The 26,019-nt window shown below is 45.5% G+C and overlaps 2 protein-coding genes across 3 annotated transcripts in view; one reads left to right on the plus strand and one right to left on the minus strand.

Moving 5' to 3' along the window:
* The window catches only part of DMAP1 (DNA methyltransferase 1 associated protein 1), a 34,415-nt gene extending 20,418 nt beyond the window's left edge, over nt 1–13,997 (plus strand). Inside the window, exons 9-11 of the mRNA XM_069979368.1 lie at nt 1,644–1,716; nt 3,105–3,391; nt 13,383–13,997. Coding sequence (XP_069835469.1) covers nt 1,644–1,716; nt 3,105–3,391; nt 13,383–13,442 — 420 coding nt within the window. The 3' untranslated portion in view covers nt 13,443–13,997. The remainder of the gene's footprint in view (nt 1–1,643; nt 1,717–3,104; nt 3,392–13,382) is intronic.
* Nucleotides 13,998–21,333: 7,336 nt separating this feature from the next.
* The window catches only part of ERI3 (ERI1 exoribonuclease family member 3), a 150,072-nt gene continuing 145,386 nt past the window's right edge, over nt 21,334–26,019 (minus strand). For both annotated transcript variants that reach the window (XM_069981203.1, XM_069981205.1), the window contains exon 8: nt 21,334–25,040. In XM_069981203.1, the coding sequence (XP_069837304.1) occupies nt 24,958–25,040 (83 nt within the window). In that variant the 3' untranslated portion in view covers nt 21,334–24,957. The remainder of the gene's footprint in view (nt 25,041–26,019) is intronic.

A 26,019-nucleotide genomic window follows, 5' to 3' on the forward strand; every position in this document is an offset into this window, starting at 1 on the left:
GATTGCACATGTGGTGTGCAGGGGTACAGCAGGTCACTACAGAGCATGTAGCTACGGGGACGCAGAGCATTGTACAGGTGGTGTACAGGGGTACAGCAGGTCACTACAGAGCGCGCAGATACGGGGAGCATTGCACAGGTAGTGTACAGGGGTACAGCAGGTCACTACAGAGCATGTAGGTACGGGGACGCAGAGCATTGTACAGGTAGTGTACAGGGCTACAGAAGGTTAATGCAGAGAGTGCAGATACAGGGACGCTGAGCATTGCACAGGCAGTGTATTGGGCTACAGCAGATCCCTACAGAGCTTACATGTACGGGGACGCAGAGCATCGCACCCCCCCTTTTTCCCAACCTATCAAACATAACATTGTTTTTCAACTTGTGGCTCTCCAACTGTTCTAAAACTACAACTCCCAGCATTTTCTGGAACCCACAGGTTCTCGAGGTGTTGGAAAATGACAACTCCCAGCATGCTGTGACATTGGCCAGCTCCAGGCTGTCAGGATATGCTTGGTGTTACAGCAGCTGGAGTGGCATTGGCTGGAGACCAGCACAATATAGTAGTGGGGCCCCCCATTACTGCCTTGTCTGATAGTTGTGCATGGGGGAGTTGTTCTTTATGCGATTGTCACTTCACAGGCCGCCACCGATCGCCTTTGATGCTGATGAGAGCTGAGACATTACAGTCTGGTACGATTGCAGCTACTGAGGTTGAGTCTGTGTTGACACTGAGGCGCGGAGCACCTGAATAGCGCAGTATTGGCCAGTCGGGTAGTGGCCATTTACTCCTTGTCTAATTATTCACATGGCGCTAAGTCCACCGAGCTTTGTAAGAATCAAAGTGGCCGCCAGTGCCGGTGAATAGGTGCCGAAGCCGCCGTCTCCGTGGCCTTGTGATGCTGCGGAAATTTAGGCTGCGGTGCCGGCTGTGATCTTCCACCATGTAATTCAATAGGTAACAAGTGTCTGATAAGTGATCTCCTATTTTTTACTTGTCATTTTTAATGAGTACGGGTAATTCGTTTTGCCGCGTTCAGCGCCCGTGTTCCCCGCTGCTTTCTGCTCCGCCAGCGCTTACTCCTTGCTCCCCGTCTTTTGTGGGCTTTCGGCCGCACTTCTGTGTCGAGTCTAACTTCTCGCCTCTTTGTTATATCACCTGCTAAATGAATCCCCACTGCTCAGGGGGCGCCGGAGAAAGAGCGTCCTGCCCTAGAAGGATGAGAGAGAAAAAGCTGCTAAATGGGAACGCAGCATCAAACGAGGCCATTGTACACGAGACATCCTGCGAGTGAGCGCCTTTCATCTTCAGCCCACTGCAGGAAGTAGTTTTGCGGTGAACTTTCTCCCCCGCGCCTCTTTGTTAGGGGTTTGGTTACGGCAGACAATTGCAGAAATGGGATTCCTGGTAGGATTCACAATGAGGAGCGCGCCCCCCCTCCCCCGGCGGTGTCAGGCCGCTGTCCCCCCAGCGTTGCTCCCGGCTCCCTCTTATTTCCCAGATTTCATTGCTACCTTTCTTCCTTTCATTCCATCTCGCTTTTCTCTGCTCTATATAAAGAGATCCGTCTACCTTTTGAACTAGGCGTCTGCCGGTGCGGCCTGACAGAGCTGTGTGGCTCCTCTCTACCTTTGTATTTGCAGATGAAACTCCCAGGCTCAGTTGGACAGAAGAAGATTAAAGCTCTGGATCAGATGCTATCGGAACTTGGAGTAGGTGAGTGTAGAAAAAAAACAGGCAGAGCGGAGGGGGAGGGGAGCGGGCCGCCAGCCGCAGCTCTTCTTCTTTTGTCATCCCGATGGACTGTGTGTTTTATTAACCACTAATACAGAGAGTTTGCAGACCTGGCGGAACGCATGGCGTTAGGATTACGTCTTGTGTGGAGCCGCACACATTTTTTGAAGTGCAGTGACAGGGAGTAACATAGGACAACGCAGTCGTGTCCGGGCGGAGGGCTGCGATCTCTATGCTACAGAAGCTATGGTGACTCTGGTCACATGGCACGCACACGCTGCGTCACATCACATGATCATCAATACGGTTAGTACATAGTAGTCGCCAAATTCTGATGGATTTTTGGTTTCTAGTTACACACGACTTTGTCAGCACTGGCTACGACCTGCTGGCGACTTTTACTTGGCTGCTGAAAGAGAGTTGCGTGACAGCAGGTTACAGACAGATTGCGCTGATGTTTGGCTCATATGACATAGATGCAGTGTGCTGATCCCTGACCCGATTCGCCATGTAGCTTTAGCTTTAAGAAATGATCTGCAGCCTGGGGGTCTCCAGGAGTTGCAAGACTACAACTCCCAGCATGCCCTGACAGCCTTCAACCGGGGAACACTCTATGTCAGTGTCTCCCCACCTGTGGATCTCCCAGCATGCCCCGGCAGCATACTAGGGTTGTAGTTTTGTGACTAGGAACGCTCCTGGAAAGGATGCAGATACAGTCATGTAATTGGTCAGGTTTGCTGTCAGTAAAAAGAAGCAATGTTTATTACTTAGAAGCTTAAGGAGAAATCCAGCAATTTATAAGATTCAGCAGGTGGAAAATTAATAACAAGTATTAACTTGCCTCTCCCTGTGCCCGTGGTGAGAGGCTGGACCCCCCAAAGGACCGTTCAGCCAGTCAGTGACTGAGGCGGGATTCTGTTCCAGTCACTGATTGGCTGAGCAACCAGTCCATCAGCTGGGACAGGCCTTTTTCCCCTGAGTTGTGATGTCATCACAACTCAAAATGCCTTCTGGCGAGGGTCCTGCCGCTCATGGTGGGCACAGGGAGAGGTAAGTTTGTACTTGTAATCAATTCCCCCCCCCCCCCCCCCCTGCCGCCTGCCAGATTTTATAAATCTCCTGACTTCTCATCTGTCCGCAGTGTTTGATCGCTGGTCAGAGCTGTCTGCACTGATGTGTTTGCTCACAGAGCATTGTCTTCACTATAAGGGTCCCTGCTGTAAGAAGCACCAGGTCACCATGGAATTTCAGCCTCCAGATGTAAAATTAATAGTTTCTATTCACCAAGATGAATATCTCAGTAACCTGCGATGGGAATGTTGCTGGGGACATGCTGTCATCATATGAACATGTCATTTGTTTCTCCATAGATCTGAACCCGATGCCAACTGAGGACATAGTGCAAATGTTCAATGAATTGCGCAGTGATCTGGTCCTGCTCTACGAGCTCAAACAAGCCTTTTCCAACTGCGAGTATGAGTTGCAGATGCTGCGCCACCGATTTGAGGCTTTGTCTAAAACCGGGACCATCACCACGCCCACACCGGTAGAGGGATCCAGCGGGGAGAACCAGGCCCCTCTCAGCACGGAGGACATCAAGCTGGAAGGGAAGGACCCCATCATAGATGTTGTGGGGGCCCCTCTGACCCCTAACTCGGTGAGTGTAATAACTGATCTATAGGAAAGAGGGGAGGAATGTTGAAGGGTCGCTGCTGGTGCACTGTATGGTGGACAGGGTATCCAGGAGAAAACTGCACAAGGCTCCGCCAGTCCCATCACAGAGTCTGTTCACTGCAGCCAGGACGGGGGGTGTTGTATCCTTACTATGGGTGTCCAGATTATATAACTCAACAATACATCGACTAAACACTAATACAACCCCCAATATCTATATACTAGACAAAATCCTGCACACCATATAGGAAACCATATAGTAGTTATATTCCTGTACATAGAAGGCAATATTATAGTAATATATGGCTCCCTATGTACAATAATATAACTAATAGGGCCCCTATGTACTAGAATATGGTTAATACAGTATAATACTGCCCCTATGTACTAGAATATGGCTATTATAATACTGTTCCTATGTACAAGAATATAACTACTATAATACTGCTCCTATATAAAAGAACATAACTACTATAATACTGCTCCTATATATAAGAATATAACTACTATAATACTGCCCACTATGTACAAGATATAACTACTATAATACTGCTCCTATGTACAAGAATATAACTACTATAATACTGCCTCCTATATACAAGAATATAACTACTATAATACTGCCTCCTATATACAAGAATATAACTACTATAATAATTCCCACTATATACAAGACTGTAACTTTTATTAATACTGCTCCCTATGTACAAGACTATATCTACACAATACTGCCCCTATTTACTACAATATAATTGCTATAATGAATCCAAATAGAGCACACTCTATGAATGCAAATAGAGCTGGCACTGCCGGTATAACTGACTATGCAGGAGTAACTTCAGGCCACATAGGAGTTAAAACTGAGGTTTACTGGACTGTATATCAGGGTGCAACGGCAAGAGCATGGACTAAAAGTGGCAAAAGCAAACAAGAAACAGACCCAAAGCACTCACTGATGCAAAAGTCTTCAGTGATTTAATTCAGTAAATCATCACAGGGAGGGGTAAGGATGTTACAGGTGCCGGAGCGTCTTTTTGTCAAGTTCAAAGCTTCTGCACCTGTACCATCCTTGAGCTGCATTCTCACGTTCCGTGTTCCTCACGGAACACGGACTTGGAATACCTGTAACGGACTCTTCCCGCCTGGTAAGATGCTGGGAGCGGGGGAACTGTACAGATATGCACCGCGCTGTGATGACAGCGCCGCGCGGCTCTTTCATTACAGCACGGCGCATATCTGTACAGTTCCCCGCTCTCAGCATCTAATTATAGATGCTGCCCGGGCAGGGGAGAGTCTGTTACAGGCATTCCTCGTCCGTGTTTCGCGAGGAACACAGAACGTGAGAATGCAGCCTTACACCTCCCTGTGATGATTTACTGAATTAAATCACTGAAGACTTTTGCATCGGTGAATGCTTTGGAACCGTTTCTTGCTTTTGCCATAATTACTATAATACTGCACCTATGTACAAAATATTAATACTATAATACTGCCTCCTATATACAAGATTATAACTACTATAATACTGTTTCTTTATACAGGGAATATAACTACTATAATATTGCTCCTATATACAGGAATATAACTACTATAATACTGCTTCTATTTACAAGCGTATAACTACTATAATACTGCTCCTATATACAAAATATAACTATAACTACTACTTTTAAATGTAGCTGACTACTATTCGCGTCAGCCATGGGTGTGAGGTGCAGCAGCTCTTTTTCTCTAGTTTTGTATAACTACTATAATACTGCCCCCTATGTACAAGAATATAACTACTATAATACTGCCCCCTATGTAAAAGAATATAACTACTATAATACTGCTCCATATGTACAAGAATATAGCTACTATAATGCTTCCCCCTATATACAAGAATATAACTACTATAATACTGCTCCTATATACAAGAATATAACTACTATAATACTTCCCCCTATATACAAGAATATAACTACTATAATACGGACAAGGAGAGAAAGGAGCTGCTGCACCTCACACCTATGGCTGACACTAATGGTCTTATCACTCACCATTGTTCCTGCCGGTAGAATGGGAAAGATAGGAGGTACTAGTCATGTGTGCACAGGTGCCTCCTGCTGATTGCGGTCATGTGGTTCTTACCAGGAGGAGTGCAAACACTCAGAAAAGAGAGAAACGTAAAATACGGACAATGAGAGAAAGAAGCGCTGCACCTCACACCTATGGCTGACACTAATGCCTCTTGGCTACATTTAAAAACCGATGCGAGAATGTTGGTATAGGGGCGGTGAGATGCAGCGCTCCTTTCTCTCCTTGTCCGTATTTTACGTTTCTCTCTTTTCTGAGTGTTTGCACTCCTCCTGGTAAGACCCACATGACCGCAATCAGCAGGAGGCACCTGTGCACACATGATTAGTACCTCCTATTTTTCCCATTCTACCTGCAGGAACATTGCTTACTGACTGACACAGTGGTGAGTTTGTGTAGGGACTCATGTGAACCAGGGGACCTGCACGTGGTACATGGGGCAATATGGTTTGATCAAGTTATATACCAACATCCTGGCGTTGGTCATTAAATGTAGCCGAGAGGCATTAGTGTCAGCCATCGGTGTGAGGTGCAGCACTCTTTTTCTTCCCTGAACCATAAATACTATAATACTGCCCCTATGTACTACAATATAATAACTATAATACTACCGACTATGTTCAAGACTATAACTACTATAATACTTCTCCTATGTACAAGAATATAACTACCAGAGATGAGCGAACCTGGAGCATGCTCGAGTCGATCCGAACCCGAACTTTTGGCATTTGATTAGCGGTGGCTGCTGAACTTGGATAAAGCCCTAAGGCTATGTGGAAAACATGGACATAGTCATTGGCTGTATCCATGTTTTCCAGACAACCTTAGAGCTTTATCCAACTTCAGCAGCCGTCACTAATCAAATGCTAAACATTCGGGTTCGGATCGACTCGAACCCGAATCCGGTTCGCTCATCTCTAATAACTACTATAATACTGCTCCTATATACAAGACTGTTACTACTATAATTCTTCTCCTATGTACAAGAATATAACTACTATAATACTGCCCCCTATATACAAAAATATAACTGCTATAATACTGCTCCTATATACAAGAATGTAACTACTATAATACTGCTCCTATGTACAAGAATATAACTGCTATGATACTGCCCCCTATATACAAGAATATAACTGCTATAATACTGCTCCTTTATACAAGAATGTATTACTATAATACTGGTACCTATGTACAAGAAGTTATATATAGTAGTTATATTCTTGTATATAGGGGCAGTATTATAGTAGTTATATTGTTGTATATAGGGGCAGTATTATAGTAGTTATATTGTTGTATATAGGGGCAGTATTATAGTAGTTATATTCTTGTATATAGGAGCAGTATTATAGTAGTTATATTCTTGTATATAGGAGCAGTATTATAGTAGTTATATTCTTGTACATAGGAGAAATATTTTAGTAGTTACATTCTTTTATATTTTGGTTGCCCCTTCCCTTGGTGATCTTGGTCTTCCATGCCTTATATCCATCCCTCCATTATTCTGGCTGATAACTATCAGGTGAGCGGATAATGTGATGGAGTTTTCTGCTATCCTATTCTATATTCTTCCTTATAATCACTAATAATAAGCGTCATATCAGAGCAGAGCGGCCCCAAGGCCTCACAGGGACCACATGGAAACGTTGCCCCAGGGTCTCTGAGGAACTAATCATTTCAGCCAACCCGCAGCGGATACTCATGTTTAATCCACATCTCGCTGGCAGCTGCTTAAGCTCCTACAATAGAGAGCGCCGTCCTCCGATGGGCTGATAAGCAGCTGCCCACTTCATACACATGCAGGATGTAGTGTGATTTACAAGGAGATTGAAAGTGTCTTATCTATCGGCTGCAGAGGCGACACGTTAATCTGGGGGCTTCATGCTTATCTCCAGGTAGGACGTCCGCCCCCCAGGAATGTCTCTTCTGCTAAAAACTTTACAGCGGGCGGCTACAATGTGTTCATTGGAAATATTCAGGGTCCTGGAAAGGCAAAGCCGGCTGACAGGTTCCTCACCTTTATTGATCAGGGCAGAGGTTTACACCAGAAGAATTGCCCCAGAACGGCTGCATGTAATTCATTTTCCAGGTCATGTGATCAATAGTTTCTCTGCAGCAGAACTGAATAAATTTACATAAACAGCAAGTGCAATATACCCAGTGTTCGGCATCTCTGTGTTACATGGTATAAAGGCAGGTGACACTGGAAAGAGGAAGAAGTTACCTCTACGGAAACTATAGCCTCATACCCGAGGATGTTACCTGTACAGCGACTATGAGATCATACAGGAAGGGGTTACCTGTACAGTGACACTGAGATCATACAGGAAGAGGTTACCTGTACAGTGATTGTGAGATCATACAGGAAGAGGTTACCTATACAGTGATTGTGAGATCATACAGGAAGAGGTTACCAGCACGGTGACTGTGAGATCATACAGGAAGAGGTTACCTGTACAGACACTACGAGATCATATAGGAAGGGGTTACCTGCACGGTGACACTGAGATCATACAGGAAGAGGTTACCTGTACGGTGACTGTGAGATCATACAGGAAGAGGTTACCTGCACGGTGACTGTGAGATCATACAGGAAGAGGTTACCTGCACGGTGACACTGAGATCATACAGGAAGAGGTTACCTGTACGGTGACTGTGAGATCATACAGGAAGAGGTTACCTGTACAGACACTATGAGATCATACAGGAAGAGGTTACCTGCACGGTGACTGTGAGATCATACAGGAAGAGGTTACCTGCACGGTGACACTGAGATCATACAGGAAGAGGTTACCTGTACGGTGACTGTGAGATCATACAGGAAGAGGTTACCTGCACGGTGACTGTGAGATCATACAGGAAGAGGTTACCTGCATGGTGACTGTGAGATCATACAGGAAGAGGTTACCTGCACGGTGACTGTAAGATCATACAGGAAGAGGTTACCTGTACAGACACTATGAGATCATACAGGAAGAGGTTACCTGTACGGTGACTGTGAGATCATACAGGAAGAGGTTACCTGCACGGTGACTGTAAGATCCTACAGGAAGAGGTTACCTGTACAGACACTATGAGATCATACAGGAAGAGGTTACCTGCACGGTGACTGTGAGATCATACAGGAAGAGGTTACCTGCACGGTGACACTGAGATCATACAGGAAGAGGTTACCTGTACGGTGACTGTGAGATCATACAGGAAGAGGTTACCTGCACGGTGACTGTGAGATCATACAGGAAGAGGTTACCTGCATGGTGACTGTGAGATCATACAGGAAGAGGTTACCTGCACGGTGACTGTAAGATCATACAGGAAGAGGTTACCTGTACAGACACTATGAGATCATACAGGAAGAGGTTACCTGCACGGTGACTGTGAGATCATACAGGAAGAGGTTACCTGCACGGTGACTGTGAGATCATACAGGAAGAGGTTACCTGCACGGTGACTGTGAGATCATACAGGAAGAGGTTACCTGCACGGTGACTGTGAGATCATACAGGAAGAGGTTACCTATACAGTGATTGTGAGATCATACAGGAAGAGGTTACCTGCATGGTGACTTTTGCGATCATACAGGAAGAGGTTACCTGTACAGTGACTGTGAGATCATACCGGAAGAGGTTACCTGTATGGAGATTATGAGATCATACAGGAAGGGGTTACCTGCATGGTGATTGTGCGATCATACAGGAAGAGGTTACCTGTACAGTGACTGTGAGATCATACAGGAAGAGGTTACCTGTATGGAGATTATGAGATCATACAGGAAGGGGTTACCTGTATGGAGATTATGAGATCATACAGGAAGAGGTTATCTGCATGGTGACTGTGAGATCATACAGGAAGAGGTTACCTGCACGGTAACTGTGAGATCATCCCAGAAGAGGTTACCTGCACGGTGACACTGAGATCATACAGGAAGAGGTTACCTGTATGGAGATTATGAGATCATACAGGAAGAGGTTACCTGTATGGAGATTATGAGATCATACAGGAAGAGGTTACCTGCATGGTGACTGTGAGATCATACAGGAAGAGGTTACCTACACGGTGAATAGGAGATCATACAGGAAGAGGTTACCTGCACGGTGACTGTGAGATCATACAGGAAGAGGTTACCTGCACGGTGACACTGAGATCATACAGAATGAGGTTACCTGCACGGTGACTGTGAGATCATACAGAATGAGGTTACCTGCACGGTGACTGTGAGATCATACAGGAAGAGGTTACCTGTATGGAGATTATGAGATCATACAGGAAGATGTTACCTGCATGGTGACTGTGAGATCATACAGGAAGAGGTTACCTGCATGGTGACTGTGAGATCATACAGGAAGAGGTTACCTGTATGGAGATTATGAGATCATACAGGAAGAGGTTACCTGCATGGTGACTGTGAGATCATACAGGAAGAGGTTACCTGCATGGTGACTGTGAGATCATACAGGAAGAGGTTACCTGTATGGAGATTATGAGATCATACAGGAAGAGGTTACCTGCATGGTGACTGTGAGATCATACAGGAAGAGGTTACCTACACGGTGAATAGGAGATCATACAGGAAGAGGTTACCTGCACGGTGACTGTGAGATCATACAGGAAGAGGTTACCTGTACAGACACAATGAGATCATACAAGAAGAGGTTACCTGTACAGACACAATGAGATCATACAGGAAGAGGTTACCTGTATGGAGTTTTTGAGATTATAGAGGAGGAAGTTACCTGTACAGCTAGCATAAGATCATACGGAAGTTACCTGCACAGTGACTTTGAGCTAATAGAGAAGGAGGTTACCTGTACGGCGACTATGAGATCCCACTGGAGGAGGTCACCTGTATGGAGACTATGAGATCATAAAGGAAGGGTTTACCTGTTGAGTGACTGAGATCGTAGAGGAAGAGGTTACCTGTGTGGAGACTAGGAGTTCATAGCAGAAGAGGTTACTTGTACAGCACCTAGGAGTTCATAGAGGAAGAGTTTACCTGGATGGCAACTATGACATCATACAGGAGCAGGTTACCTGCATGGAGTCTTTGAGATCGCACAGGAAGATGTTACCTGTACAGAGACTGTGAGATCACATGGAGGCTACCTGCATGGAGATAATTTTCTGATTATTACCTGTACAGTGATTATTCTGGGGGAGGTTTCTTACATGAATATTATTATTATGTGGTATGTGTGACTTTTTCTGGATCTTAGAAGCGTTCAGCATTACCTGGATGTGTACGCAAGATGCACTCATTGGCGTTCTCACGGTTAACATGACCTGGTCTTTGACATATATCAGGGAAGTATAATCAAGTTAATTTACTACAAGGCAAATTCATTACCTAGAGCCGGGCCCCGGCCCCATCCGGCACTGACCTTTACCGGCTGATTACACAAAGACGACACAATTAGATTAGTCCAAGACAAAAGGTCAGACGCATTCACACTGCGGCCATCTTACACTACCTAGGAAGAGAAATCTCACAGGAGCCCGTAGGGTGAATGGGGGCCGGGCCGGCAATGTTATCCCTCTGCTCACTGCGGTGGCGTTATGTGCGTTTTGTGTGTTTTACAGTGGACTCATTTCTGAACAATACTCCAGTACTGTGGAAATGACACAAGGTCACCCGAAATGCAGAATAGTGATCACTGATACATAACAAGTGTTACATACCTGACCTCACTGCATATGAAAATGACTCTGGACCCAGCACCCAAAATATGCACTAGGTGATGCCTCTTGACTCTTGACATATTGCCACCTACTGGCTGAGAAGTGTCTTTCACTTTGTTGAAAGCTGATGGCAAGTGCACTTTTAACCCTGCTTTATGCACACAACAGGGATACATGCACACAACAGGGATACATGCTGGGGAGGCTAAACTAAGATTGCCCTATCTTATTGGTCCTATGGTGAGTAAGCTGCTGGCAGGAGGCTCTGAGGAAAGGCAGAGTAGTATGGAGGAGGAGGTCAGAGAAGTCTGGAGACAGGGACAGAAATCTAGAGTGGAGATGGGGGTTCTGAAGAAAGAGATGGGGTTCAGAAGGAGGAGACAGGAACCAAAGGAGGGGGCAGAGAAGTCTGAAAGTGATGATGAGGTTTGTAGGGGGATTAATAGGATTCTGGAAGAGAACAGAGTCTGGAGGAGAGGACAGAGGAGTGTGGTACAAGGGATTTACGGTTCTGGAGCAAGATACCATGAGCTAGAGGGAAGACAGGACAGTCTGAAGGGGGCTGAGGAGTCCGGAGAATGGAAAAGAGTGATTGGAGGGAAGAGATGAGCCTACATAAAGTAACAGGAGAAAAAGGTGATGACTCTGAAGGGGGAGCACAGACAGGAGTCAGTTGGGAGCAGAGGGAGGTAAGGATAGATGAGTCTGAAGGTGGAGACAGAGGACTCAAAAGGAATGGGCAAGGAAGTTCAGAGGTGGGCACTTAGGAGTCTGGGGGAGGAGACAGTAGGGTCTGGTGGAGGAGGCCACAGGGTGGTCTGGAGGAAGAGCTGAGGAGTCGGCGGGTAAGAGTCAGTAGTAAAAGGTGAGAAGTCTGGCACACACAATTCTGGCAGCAGCTTACTCCCCTTTCCTCCTTTAAAATAAACACTCATCCCTTATATACTCCATGATGTGAACATAGGCAGTAGCACAATATGATTAGTAAATGCCTCTCTCTGTCTGAGGCCCCGCACATAAATGTGTTGTATGTCGTGTACGGAGCTGACAGCAGGGCAAATGCTGTTTCCAGCCCAGGATTCATGTGTCTGTTTTCTTCTGATGACATTGTGGGGTAATTCTCTCTCTGTCCCTGACGGGTTTTCTGAGCCTGTCTGACCTCTCCAGGGAGGCTGAAGGTCTGGTGAAAACAAAGCCCAAGTTGGCGGAGATTAGTTCCATGCTGAAGTTCGTCCAGTTACTCCAGATTAGAACAGTGTTTGATTCCGTAAACTCGCACTCCAGTCGCCCATCCCTAATGAGTCGGCTGTCCCAGAATGCCTCACACCGCAGGCCTTTGTTCCCGCTCTCAGAAGTCAGCCCACTAATGGGCAAAAGCAAAAGACCCCCGCTCTGTGAAGTCTACGGCTGTGAGTCAGAATTAGAAGACTTTTAAGCTTTTTCCGACGCTCTCCTGCCGGCTCCTTGTTTTCGGAGCTGAAGTTACATTGTTAAGATCAATCGTCTTCTGTTCCAGATGGAGGTAGAAGGTGTGAATAGGAAGAGGGGAGCCCGACGCCCGTCACCAGGCATTGTGATCCGCTCATCACCGTGCTGAATAATGCAGAGTGAGATCTGTCGGCTGCAGCAATAATTGTGCTTTTATCTGGCTGCTTAATCCCAGGTATAAGCCCCCCTCCAGCCCTGCTCTCCGGACATCACTGGCCCGCCAAACATCTTCCTGCCCTATAAGAATAGAAGGTGATACGGACAAGTGTTTTTTTCTGCAGCCATATCAGATGATGATGAGGACCCACTCTCAGGTGATGGCTCATGGACCTCGCCTTATATGGCCCACAATTCTCTAGGTCTACATCCTCCATTACAAGAATTCAGTCACCTTTACAAATAGTTTTTGCTAAAAAAAAAATCCTGATCGCGGTCATACCATGTGTCCTTCCTCCCATCAGACAGTAGATGTGCCAATGTTTCCTCCTCCAGGCTTCATGTCTCCCCTGCTGCAGAACCCAGGCCCAGTGGTTTTACCCACCACCAATTGATGTTTGGCGTCATACAAGTCCATGGTAACAGACTACAAACTATTTCTGTGTAGTCTGATCTTAGTCATATATATATATATTTTTTTTTACATCTAATTCATTAAGGTCATCCTGTCCATGATGATGGGTTTCTCTGTTTTCTTGGTCTCATCTCATAACGCTTGTCCCTTCTTTTGCTTGCAGCGGAAGAGGAGAGAATCCGCCTCGAGTTCATCGTCCGTGAAGAAGATGAAGAAGCCTTGAGGTTCTTGGCACAGAGACCAGTGAGAAAGTTTGGTTGGACTCCAGCATCTGTGTGCCTGCTGGGAGATCGCCGCAAGGAGCCGCTGACATTCTGCAGCGAGGGATTTTAATTTATGTATATATTTTTTATGTTTGCAATTAGAGAATTAGATAGACGGAGACGGTGCAAATCCTGCAACATGGACACCATTGTGAGCGGCAAGCAGGATCCGCACAGTGCTACAAGATCCAGTGGCATGGAGAAATTTGGGAGCCCCAGGCTTGAGGTCTTCAGACAGTGGGTCAGTCAGCACCTCTATATAATGTGAATGGTCCATCACCCCAGTGTCTGTATTCAGTGTTTACAGTCTGCAGGTTTCTACATTGTAGCAGTTTGTGGCTTTTACCTTCCCAAGCCTTATAAAAGGTGTCAGTCCACCCACTTCTGTTACATCTCCTCGGGTTTTTAGGTGCACACAGCTTTATGTTCCACCTAGATGCCAAAATAGCAAATGGCAGCTGGAAATGATGCATAAGAAGCGAATAAAATAAACAGGATTTATACCTATGTTACTTCCTCCTGGTCATGACCTGGGGGGGGGGGTCTAGGGGACAGTAGCAGGATAGTGATCTGTGAGAAGGCCTTATATAAGTTTTGTACAGGTGGAGGACAGGAAAGAGACGGATATGGGTTGTACCCAATTACTGGAGGTAGGTGACAATTGAGCTGCAGTGTGTGTGTGTGTGTGTATACACGGTGGGGGGGCTTGTTCCTCCCGACACTGGGGAAATATTTAAGTTCAAGACCATTTTTGTAAAAGATGCTAACTTATGAAGTTCTGTGAAGCCTATCAGTTCACTAAAGAGCTGCGGCGACAACACTGAGAATGCAGCCTATCCATTCACTAGAGAGCAGTGACATCACTGAGAATGCAGCCTATCCATCACTAAAGAGCAGTGACATCACTGAGAATACAGCCTATTCATCACTAGAGAGCAGTGATATCACTGAGAATACAGCCTATTCATCACTAGAGAGCAGTGATATCACTGAGAATGCAGCCTATCCATTCACTAGAGAGCAGTGACATCACTGAGAATGCAGCCTATCCATCACTAGAGAGCAGTGACATCACTGAGAATACAGCCTATCCCTCACTAGAGAGCAGTGACATCACTGAGAATGCAGCCTATCCATCACTAGAGAGCAGTGACATCACTGAGAATACAGCCTATCCATCACTAGAGAGCAGTGACATCACTGAGAATACAGCCTATCCATCACTAGAGAGCAGTGACATCACTGAGAATACAGCCTATCCATCACTAGAGAGCAGTGACATCAGTGAGAATACAGCCTATCCATCACTAGGGAGCAGTGACATCACTGAGAATACAGCCTATCCATCACTAGGGAGCAGTGACATCACTGAGAATGCAGCCTATCCATCACTAGGGAGTAGTGACATCACTGAGAATGCAGCCTATATATCACTAGAGAGCAGTGACATCACTGAGAATACAGCCTATCCATCACTAGGGAGCAGTGACATCACTGAGAATGCAGCCTATCCATCACTAGGGAGTAGTGACATCACTGAGAATGCAGCCTATATATCACTAGAGAGCAGTGACATCACTGAGAATGCAGCCTATCCATCACTAGGGAGTAGTGACATCACTGAGAATGCAGCCTATATATCACTAGAGAGCAGTGACATCACTGAGAATGCAACCTATCCATCACTAGGAAGCAGTGGTGCAATCACTTAAGGCCCCCTTACACCTTTAATACTTAAAGGATGAACTATCTAGCCTAACCATGCAGCAAAGAACATCAGGGAAGACAATTTGTTTTACCCATCTGGTTCAAACCAGTGCTGACCACTGGGTGGGGTGAGTAAACCATGAATACAGCAATATCAGAAGGTGGTCAGGGTATACTAGGAGTTGTAGTTTCTCAGGTGGTCAGAGTCTTGATAGTTGACATGTCATTACTGCATAACATTTGAAGCTTTCAGGTGGGGCCCATCACTGTCTTCACTGTTTGGAATCCCTGCACTTGTGCCTCTTCTGGTCAGCAGGTGATGACATATTCTAGCAGTTGTGCATACAGCTCTAGTAGGGGCCCCATTCACCTGCAGGAGCCTCTTCTGTGATAATGTCAGACATTAAGGCTGTTCCATTGGGCACCTTGTGTACTATGCTGCTGACCAATGGCTGGTGAAGTAATTGATGCTGCGGCGGTACGTTACACATGAGTTAGTGATACCTGCTCCTCCTGCATTGTATCTGCCCCTTTGGTACATTGCATTTAAACTGAACATCACAGCTGTGACAGCACAGCATCTGATAATGACTGAATGATGAGTTCACTTAAGACCCTATTACATGAAGCGATTATTAGCTGTATTTGGCCTATACCGACTGTTACGGCTGATAATCGCTTAGTGTAATAGAAGACAACGATCAGCCGACATGCACAATGTCGGCTGATCGTTGTCTTTCAACATGAGGATAGCAATTATGAGGATAGCAGCGATATGCTGCCCCCTAGCTGTTACCTACTCGCTGTTGGTTCATGTAATAGCACTGGCAGCGAGCAGGGAACGAGGAGCAAGCGAGCGCTGACCTGACAGGTCGGCGCTTGTTCTCTCCTCTAAAACGCCTTGTGTAATAGGGCCTTTAGTTTCTGTAGCAGGTCAGTCAGTGATTGGATGGTGATGTCGCAGTATGTAGCAGATCAGTATGTGATTAGATGGTGTGTCACAGTATGTATCAGGTTAATCTGGTATGAAATGGTGAAGTTACTAGGTGAGGCACTGGGGTCACAGTTTATGTAGGTACTCATTCTCTGGTTGTACCCTAAAGGCCCTTTTACACAAAGCAATTATTGGACGTACTTGGCCGATTACCGACCATTCTGGATCGATAATCACTCAGAGTGATAGGGTTTGTGATCTTTCAACATACTAAAAAACCATCAGCATGGAAACGAGGAGGAAGCAAGCACTGAGCTGACAGGTGCTCGCTTCCTCAACATTGGCCTGTGTAATAGGGTCTTAAGGTTACAGCCTGTAGTCTGTTGGGCTGAGGCTGGGCAATGTCATTAGGAAGGGCAGTCTGATTGGATATGAAAATCACAGGTCAGTCTGAGATGACATGAAATGAGGAGGGCAGTGAGGTGAGGTCACCGTCCCAGTGACGTCACTCAGTCTGTGTGCAGGGTAATGGTGGATAGGACAGGCTTCCTGAACCTCTAAGGGCCCTTTTACACCGAAAGATTATCTGACAGATTATCTGCCAAAAATTTGAAGCCAAAACTAGGAACAGACTATGAACAGGGATCAGGTCATAAAGGAAAACCTGAGATTTCTCCCTTTTTCAAATCCATTCCTGGCTTTGGCTTAAAATCTTTGGCAGATAATCTGTCAGATAATCTTTCTGTGTAAAAGGGCCCTAAGAGTGTTAGAGAAACCTTTATATTAGAATGGGACCTCTTAAATTATTACTTTTATCTCAATGAGAAAACTTGTTTAGACAATCTATAGTAATAGTGCACTTCCACTAGTATCAGTTGCCGGGGATCAGAAGGGAGGACACTTAAAGTGACACTGTCACCCCCTTTGTGCATTCTGACATCTCTACACAGGAGTAAAGGGTAAATTTAGCGGTTTTCATACCATTTTTCATATCATACGTCATGGTGTTTGTTCAAGTAAAAAGTGTCCTTTTATCAACTGCAGACTGTATTAAGTGGGCGTGGCCTCGCGGGATTAGCGCCACTTAGCCCCGCCCACAACGACATGTTGACGACGCCCATTGGTTGGCCAACGTAAAGGGGGTGGGGTCTAGACCTTTCGGCCAGCCTGTTCCAATGGCCGGCGAGGGGGCGGGGCCTACGGTGCAATTGTGGGCGGGGCTAAGTGGCGCTAATGTCGCGAGGCCACGCCCCACTTAATACAATCTGCAGTTGATAAAAGATGACTTTTTACTTGAACAAACACCATGACGTATGATATGAAATAAAGTATGAAAAACGCAAAATTTACCCTTTACACCTGTGTAGAGATGCAAAAAGGAGGTGACAGTGTCACTTTAACTTTCCACGTACATGATATTATGGCATTATTTGTGTAGGTCACCACCAACCACTTCCTGATATACTCTGTGCTGCTGTTAGCCTTGTCCTGATCTAATTGTTTGCAGGTTGTTCTATGCTTACTTTATAGGAACGTCAATTACAATAAATTCCTAGATTTTTAGCGGAAGCGTAAGGCCTTATGCACACGTTCAGTATTTTTTTCTGGTCCTGAAACAACCCGTGAGAAATTGCGGATTGGACATCCGTATTCCATCCGTATTTCCATAATTCAATTTTTTTACTAATCATTGCTTTTCAATGCACTTAATCCGTATTTTTTTGCGGAAATATGGATGCCAACATGTTACAATCCGTAAACAATCCGTAACCAATTGATTTCAATGAGAGGATCCGCAAAAAAAAAAAAAAAAAATGGGTCCGCACTAGGACATGTCCTTTTTTTTTTTTACGGATTGATTTTCATCCATTTCTACTACTGATCGTGTGAATAGCCCAATAGACTTCAATGTGCACTAACTCGGATACGGAAATACGGATCCGTAAATTACGGAACGTGTGAATAAGGCCTAATACCTTCCAAAATGTAGAGTTGATCGAACTTAAACCTTCTGCATTTGATTCCGGATGCCTTCCCGTTCCATGGGGAAGGTGGAGACTGCCGAGTACCGCCTGGAAAACAGGGATACAGCCTATTAGCTAGGCTGAATCCCTGTTTTCCAGGTGGTACTCAGGGAGTCTCCACCTTCCCCACGGAACAGAAAGGCATGCAGAAGGTTTAAGTTCGATCGAACCTAAGATTTCCCAATGTTCGATCATCTCTACCAATATGGTCTCTAATACCAGCTGTTTATAAGACGACTGCACCACCTGTAATATTTTCCATCTGACACAAACTTCAGAGCACACAGCAGATTCTGGAGCTGTGACCTGTAAGATCGAGGAAGTTGATACTCCAGTATAGAGTATGGACGTTAGGGTGACCCCCCAAAGGTGTGTGTTTTTTTTTTGAGTGGTTTCATTGTGAGGGTTTGCCTACCTGCTGCGTCTTCGGGCTGTAAATAATGCACCGCTTGTTCTGCTGTTTATGACACTTGGGGTTCTGAGACAATTTGTGAAGCCGTTTAGCTGAAGCATCAAATCAATAGAGCAAATCCTCTGACAACCATTTGCTGGCCTGAAATACGGGAGGAGCGCACTTTGGTTTTGTGACCCTGGAGCCGACGTCCTTCAGTCTTTGGCTTTATGTTTTATAATCTGACACTGAGCTCCTATTACTGCAGGGAAACAGCGGCGCATTATTTGTCCATTTTGCCAGAGATTTTTTTTTTTTTTTTTATTACTTAAAGGGACATTCCAGGTTAAACTGATACTTGATGTCAGAGGGGTGGGGCATGACATAACCCTGTGACCTGGGGTATGCTGTTAAAGTGACACAAGTCATCTAGATTTGTTCTTATTATGGAGACGGCCATCTTGCCTGAGCTGTAGTTAAAAGTATTTGAGAGGTTATCCAGGCAGAGGCACACTAACTTTCCATCACAAACAGCACCACCCCTGTCCTCAGATTGTGTGTGGTATTGCTTCATTTACTTCCTTTTTATATGACATAAGATATCAAACAACAAGCACTCAGAAACAAACATAAAGAGCTATATTCATTTCAATGGAACAGAGCTGCAAAACCACACACAAACTGAGGACAAAAGTGGTTCTGTTTCTGGAAGAAAGCGACCATGTTTCTCTAAGCCCTGGATAACCTCTCTTAGTGAAATTCTTTATGACAGGCCACATGGACATAGACACTGAACATCTCCAGACCCTATTCTGGGTATGGGACACATTTGTGGGCATGCTCTGTGGGCTCATTCCACAGAAAAGTGGGTCTGACTTGTAAGCAACATCTATTGTAACCTCTGTTATCGACATACTAGTGTCACCTGTTACTATAAATCTTTATACTGGTGTTACCTGTCACTACTCCTGCCTGTTATCTATATACTGGTGTTACCTTTTACGCTACTCTGTGATAATAAGAAGGACACTTGGGATTTATTCGGAGCACCACAAGTAGAGGAACAGGGCCTTGCAGAGACCCTTGCTGTTAAAATTCTTATAGGCCATTCAATGCTTCCTGGGGAAATAAGTACAAAATAGTTCTTCAGAGTTTGCTTTCTAGCGTCATCTATTGGAGGTAGTGGAAGAGACATAGGATTCCTAAGGAAGGAAGGAAGGAAGGCAAATGCGGCTTGTTATTTGTTTTTGTTCAATAACCCTTGCAGTATTGGAAGAGAAAAACAAGGGCTGGCTCCTCCAGTTCTTTTACAGGCCATGTAACTACAGGTGACTGCATAATGGAGGGTGTGAACTGAAAATTCAAAATAGAAATCCCATCACAGATGTCAGCAGACCTCAAATAATTCTACTGTAAAGTACTGCACATAGATGTCCCTGTGTTTTATGGAGGGGCTGGGGTGCTCTGGGATGACTGCTCTACTCTCACCTTGCACCAGTTACACCTCCCCAATCTGATCCAGATGGCCCCTTCCAGTCCGTAGATAAGTAGTGCAGAATGAGAGTCTGTGTCCGAGATTCTCCCTGCATCGTGGACACAGGATTGTCACGGCTCCTGCATCCAGATAAAGTCTTGGTCTCTTCTACTGTCACTAATCACAGCCTCCTGTCTCTGAATGTTGAAGGTCACAGAGTCCATCGTGTGGACATGGGAGATCACAGGCTGGAGCTGACAACTCTCTCCATCTCTCAGGTGTTGCCTGCTGGAGAGGAAACTGCAGCCTGGGCTGAAGAAGAAGCTGATGAACTTGATGTGCTGCATGCTTCAGAAGCCCAATGTACAATCTGCCTCTTCCATATACCCTGCTGTCCCCTATAGGGTGGGGTGACTGTAGCCTCCAAACCCAACTGACACCAACCATTACAGTGTTGGATCCAGCATCTCTGTCTGAGAACTACTGCTGGCAGTTTCCATTAGAGAATGCTCTGAATTAAATTTTTTTATTCAATATTCACTGAAATCTTAATTTTAAACAAAAAATTGGCAGCAATATTTATAAAATACAGAATCATGGCATCCTCGGTGGGGGGAGCAGATGGGCAGTGTCAATAATATAAATGTTATTGCTCAGCCGTGATTTATTATTAATATCTGGTTACCTCGTGTTGTAGTGGTTTCGGCTTTTAAAAAAAAAAAAAAAAATGAGCACCACCATGGGGGAGGGAAATCAACCATAAAACAACTTCTATGAAGAAAAATGACCTCAAACACCCCCCCCCCCCCTCCATCCAAGCTTATACAATTCATCTGCACAACGTAAACCAGAAAAATACAATTCTCACATGACTTGGCTTTGGCTTCATGTGGTTAAGGATTTAGGGACAGGGCTGCATTCACAAGTCCTATGTTTGGTCCGTGAATCACGCATAGCACGGACGGTGAATGCCTGTCTTGGACAGTTTAAATCTCCGTGGCAGTGTAAACATGGACCAAACACGGAACATGTGATTGCAGCCTTACATCCGTACAGTTATGATATCTGCAGAACAGTTCGCGTCATCTCTTCATCTTGGTAAATAATTTTTAAACCTAATCGGATCTGTGTAGTCTCTGGGCTATTACCAAGGGTCAGTTCTTTTTCTACCTAAGCTCAAAGGTTCACCATGTTGTCTGCATATAAAAGAAAAAACATGAAAATGTCTAGATTCATTTGGTAACTCCCCAACACTCATAAGTATGCCCGCCCACTGTAGAACCCAGCCCCCGCATCGCAGCAATCACCAGACACACATTAATGAATTTCACTTCTTTTATTTTTCTTGTTTTATTTTGTTCATTTATAATCTTCACATGAGTGGAGCGACGACCTACACCGTGCATGTGATGTAACCGCGTCTGGACACTCCTCTATCGCAGCGGTACGCCGTGACGCCACGTCTGAATCGGGTCTTGGTGAGGGGCAGGAGGCTAATAATGAATGGACTGTCATGGAAGAAAGGCCGAAATCAAACCTGTGCGGCCTTTTCCAGGCAAATAGGGTGAAACTTTTGGACTGAGATGAAAACCTGAAAAACTGGACATCGCACGGCGTCAGGAGCTGGAGAAGCCACTCGATATTACTGTTTAGGGAGTGCTTAGCCAACAGCTCCAGAGTCAAGGTCTGAAACAATAATTTTCAGTCATTTTTTTATGTCTGGTTCTGAGAAAGCAGAGTAAAAACCAATATGGCCACCATGATGGCTCTATGGCGGGTTGTCTCCCAGCTTTCCTAGAGACCTGAATGGCCAATCTGCCTGGATACACTGTGGGGAAACAGACATGAATCACTGCACAGATAGTCTGGGAAAGCTGGGTGGAAATCCATGAACTGTCATGGCGGCCTCATTGACGAAACAAAGACAACATTCCACAACTGATGGAGGACAAGACCCCAGAGCTGAGAATCTTATTTCTGGGGAGAAACAGAAATGAAAGGGCCAAACGTCACCACGTCTATAATATAAGGGCCCCCCTTTCTGTATCAAGCAACATTGAGCGTTGCGTGACAATAATCACAAATCATTATTTTGAAATTTAGTTTAAAAATGTAAATAAGTTTCTTTCTTTCTTGCAGCATCCCCTGGATTTAGACATGTTGTTTGTGCCCCTTGCTAAGTTTGCTGCAGTCCTCATTTATTGAGTCCAATGTAAAACTTGACTATAATAGGAGCCTGGCCCTTTAAATTAGAGACCCCTTCCATAATGTGCCCCCAGAACATCCTCTCTGCCCAACCAATACACTTGAGACAATGGAAGCTGAGCTCTGATTGGCTGATGTGGGGCAGTCTGAGGATCATATATGGCGCTTCTCGTCATCTCCACCAGTGCCAAAAAATGAGAAAACCACAGCACGGTTCTTGTGGGTGACGCTGACCGTTCTCTGTCTGTGCAATGACATCTTTTATTCAGGTATCAGGTGGGAACAAAAATTTCAACGTTCACAACAAAATCCTTCCCTGGGATCTCCTAATATATCTTGCCCTTTAAGAGATGATCCCAGGCGACGGCTCCACCTTAAAGGATTTGGGCACCTTTGGGGAGCACTTTTGTATAGCAATCATTTTCGTCAATATTTGCCATCTGCAACTTCTGTGTCATCGTAAATAGCGAACTACAGAATCATGATCGCTGTGAAATCAGTCATGTGATGGATCAATCGGCCTTTTCCTAATTGATCACCTGACCTTGGTTATGAGCAAATCAAAGGTCGTCACTTTATTCAAAAACACCTGCTTATCGGTACTAGAGCTGAGCGCACTGTCCAAACCCAAGCATGCAGCATTTGATTGCCAGTGGCTAAAGAAGTTACCCTAAGGAGTCCTGGACAATATGGATACAGCCTATGGCTTTATCCATGTTTTCCAGGCAGCCTTAGGGGGCATTCACATGTTCCATAATTACAGTCCGTGCACGGAAGATGTGCTACAGACCAGAACCACGGAACGCCCGTTATCATGTAGCATTACAGCAAAGTAAAGATTTAAACTTTCTCAGCTCCCGTCACCATGATACATGATGCCCTGAGCTTAAAACTCTGTTCTGTAGCACATTATCCCTATTTACAGACCATGCATGGAACATGTAAATATTCCCTTAGGGCTGCAACCAACTTTCGCAGCCACCGCTAATCAAATGCTGCATGCTCGGTTTTAGAGAGGCCTGAGCATGCTTCAGTTGTGCTCATCTCTAATCGGTACATAACGCCCTCCAAATCTGCCCATAGCCTCATGGTATGGGGAGCAGAGTTGTCGCCCTGCTTCGATGAAATAGGCTTAAAGGTGGGATTCCAGCTAAAACTGATAGCGTTGAGAAAACCCCTTAAATCTGAGCCATTACTTCTGGACAGCACATGATAATTCCGCTCCCAGCGCTTTCAGTTGCGCTACGGTTTTTGAACGTTCATATTTTTGTCCAGCAGCAGAGAACTGGGAGTAATAAGAGACCTGCGCCCACCCCTCTGCCCGCTCCTAGACCAGCACTGTGCCGTAGTTTTTTGTGAACGTGTCCGATGACATCGATCTGCTGCAGCATCCTGTACAGAGAGTGAACAAGAGTTTTCATATTTACCTCCCCATTATCTGTCACTGGACAAATTTGACGACATGCAAAAAAAAAAAAAAACTTTAAAGGTTTTAAGGAGGGTCCACAATGCTGTCACTTTATGACTGGGTGGGGGTACAACCTCTAAAACCCCTGCCGATGCTGACAGAGAAGCAGTCTGGTTCAGCGCTGAAAGGCTCTGTGCTGTTGTGCCCCTACAGGAGGGGCCACAGTGCTGAAACAGAAACTTTTTCAGGATGTCTGGAGGTGCCGCAGATCAGACCCTCACCAGTCATAGACTGATGGCATACCCCAGAGTACCCCCACTGATGCTCACCACCGCACAGAGATTAACGTAAATGAAGCTATATCCAATATACAGGAAAACATTCTGTAACTTTCTAATATCATTGGTTTCCATTACTCAGTTCTAAAGGTTTCCCATTTCTGTCATTGAAAAGAACAGCTGGAAACTTATCCTATCCTAGTCACCCTACTGAGGGTTTGTTACCGTTAGCTCTCTGTATCAGCAGCATAAATCTCCAACCTGTCCTGGACCCCAGGCTGTTCAGTATCATCTACACTGACACACTGTAACAAACGCTCTGCTGTGATAAGGTCTACGTCAGACTAAGTTGTCAGCATTGACAACAAGCAGATATCTTTAAAGGTAGGAATTTGCAGAGCTTTCCATTATCCAACCATTTAGCTTCATTTACATAAATGCTCTTAAAGGATAAGTGTCAGTAATGGAGATCAGTGGCCACACCCAGGGATCTAGAAGCTTCCATGTGAAGTCTCGTTTATGAGGTCAGCCTCAGCTTCTCAGTTCTGTGGCATTTTCGCACTCGTACTGTCGCCCTTCTCCTTCAGTCACGTTCCTTGACACCATGGCGGCGGAGCGTCCTATAATAAGCACACACCATTAATAACACCGCTCCGCCTTTACCAACGTTTCAGCCTGTAGATTCTTGTCTTTCCCATCGGGACAAAGCTTTTCAGTGCTTAATCTCAGAGGAGGATCAGTCTGGAGGATCTGTATTGGGGGTCAAATCAGGAGGTCTTGTCTACTGAGCCGCCCCAGGTCACCTGGGACAAGACACAGGGGCAGGTGGGGAGGATGGGGGTGGCGATGTCTGGGGGAAAGCAGATGGAGTGTGACAGATCTTCATGGTGGAGCCGTATGTACAGCGATTCTCACATTAGAGGTCAGTCCGTAACAATGCGTCGTCCTCCACCTAATGTCCTGTATCGGGGCTGTCCAGCCAAGTGGACGCAGTAAGGAAAGAGCTACATGCAGCCTCCTGCCCCACCCCGCAGCCCGGGGCCCCCCGACTACGTTAGATGCGTCTGGAGGTCTGCTTGAAGATGAAGCCTCGGTGAGCAAGAGTCTTCATGATGTTAGCGATGTTCCTGCAGTCATCTGTGGAGAGACAAGAAGATATGTCAGGCCATGTGCACCCCAAATATCTGCACTTATCTGTATCTGGAAAAATTGGGTGACAACAACCTTTATCACCTAAGACACCCAGCTTTTCCAGTCTCCTTAAAAGCACTGCTACCGAGCTATGTGTCAATACAGAAATCCATCACAGAAGGCTATAAGTACTGCTCAGACTGCGGAATTGATTGGTCAGGTCTGTCCTGTATCCATGCGACATGCCCAATGTGAACCCTGCACAGGTCCGGCCCATACAGAGCACGCCCAATACAAGACTTGCTACAGATTGGCCCCCGGCATGAGTGTATTCTATGAATTCAGGGCAGACTCAACCAAAGCAGGGCTGACCAATCTACGGAGAGGAGCCCAATACACCCAGGAGTCGGTGCCCTAAATCACAACACAACCGCCATCTCTGTAACCCAGAAAGCACTGGTAACAATTATACGAGGCTTCACCTCTGTGATTCTCTATTAAAGTGTCGGCGGCTGCAGGAAATCTCTAATCGTATGAATATTAATGATTGTTTGTTTTCTATTAATGTTCTTATTATCGCATCATAGAACAATTCCCTGAGATTTATGGTAATGGCTCTTCTGTAAAAGCTCTGACCCCCTCCACCCATAGTGTTATGCATGGTCTCTCCTCCATACAGCTGTGCACCCCCTCTATACAGCTCTATGCCCCTCCAGACAGCTCTACGCCTCTCCATATAGCTCTGCACCCACATGTGCTGCTCCACGCTCCCCTCTTTACAGTTGAGCACCCCCTCTGTATAGTTGTCCACCCCTCCATACTGCTCTGCACCCCCAACACCCATACAATTCAGCACAGCTGTTCGGTTCTGTTCACGCAAATCTCCCCCAATTAAGAAACCAAACTTCTTGTTGGACATGGCCACCACTGAAGGGTTAATGGTGGTGGTGGGGGGGAGGGCAGGACAACGTTAAATTGATTTGCG

This window comes from Dendropsophus ebraccatus, chromosome 8 (genome assembly GCF_027789765.1).
Source record: "Dendropsophus ebraccatus isolate aDenEbr1 chromosome 8, aDenEbr1.pat, whole genome shotgun sequence".
Lineage (NCBI taxonomy): Eukaryota > Metazoa > Chordata > Amphibia > Anura > Hylidae > Dendropsophus > Dendropsophus ebraccatus.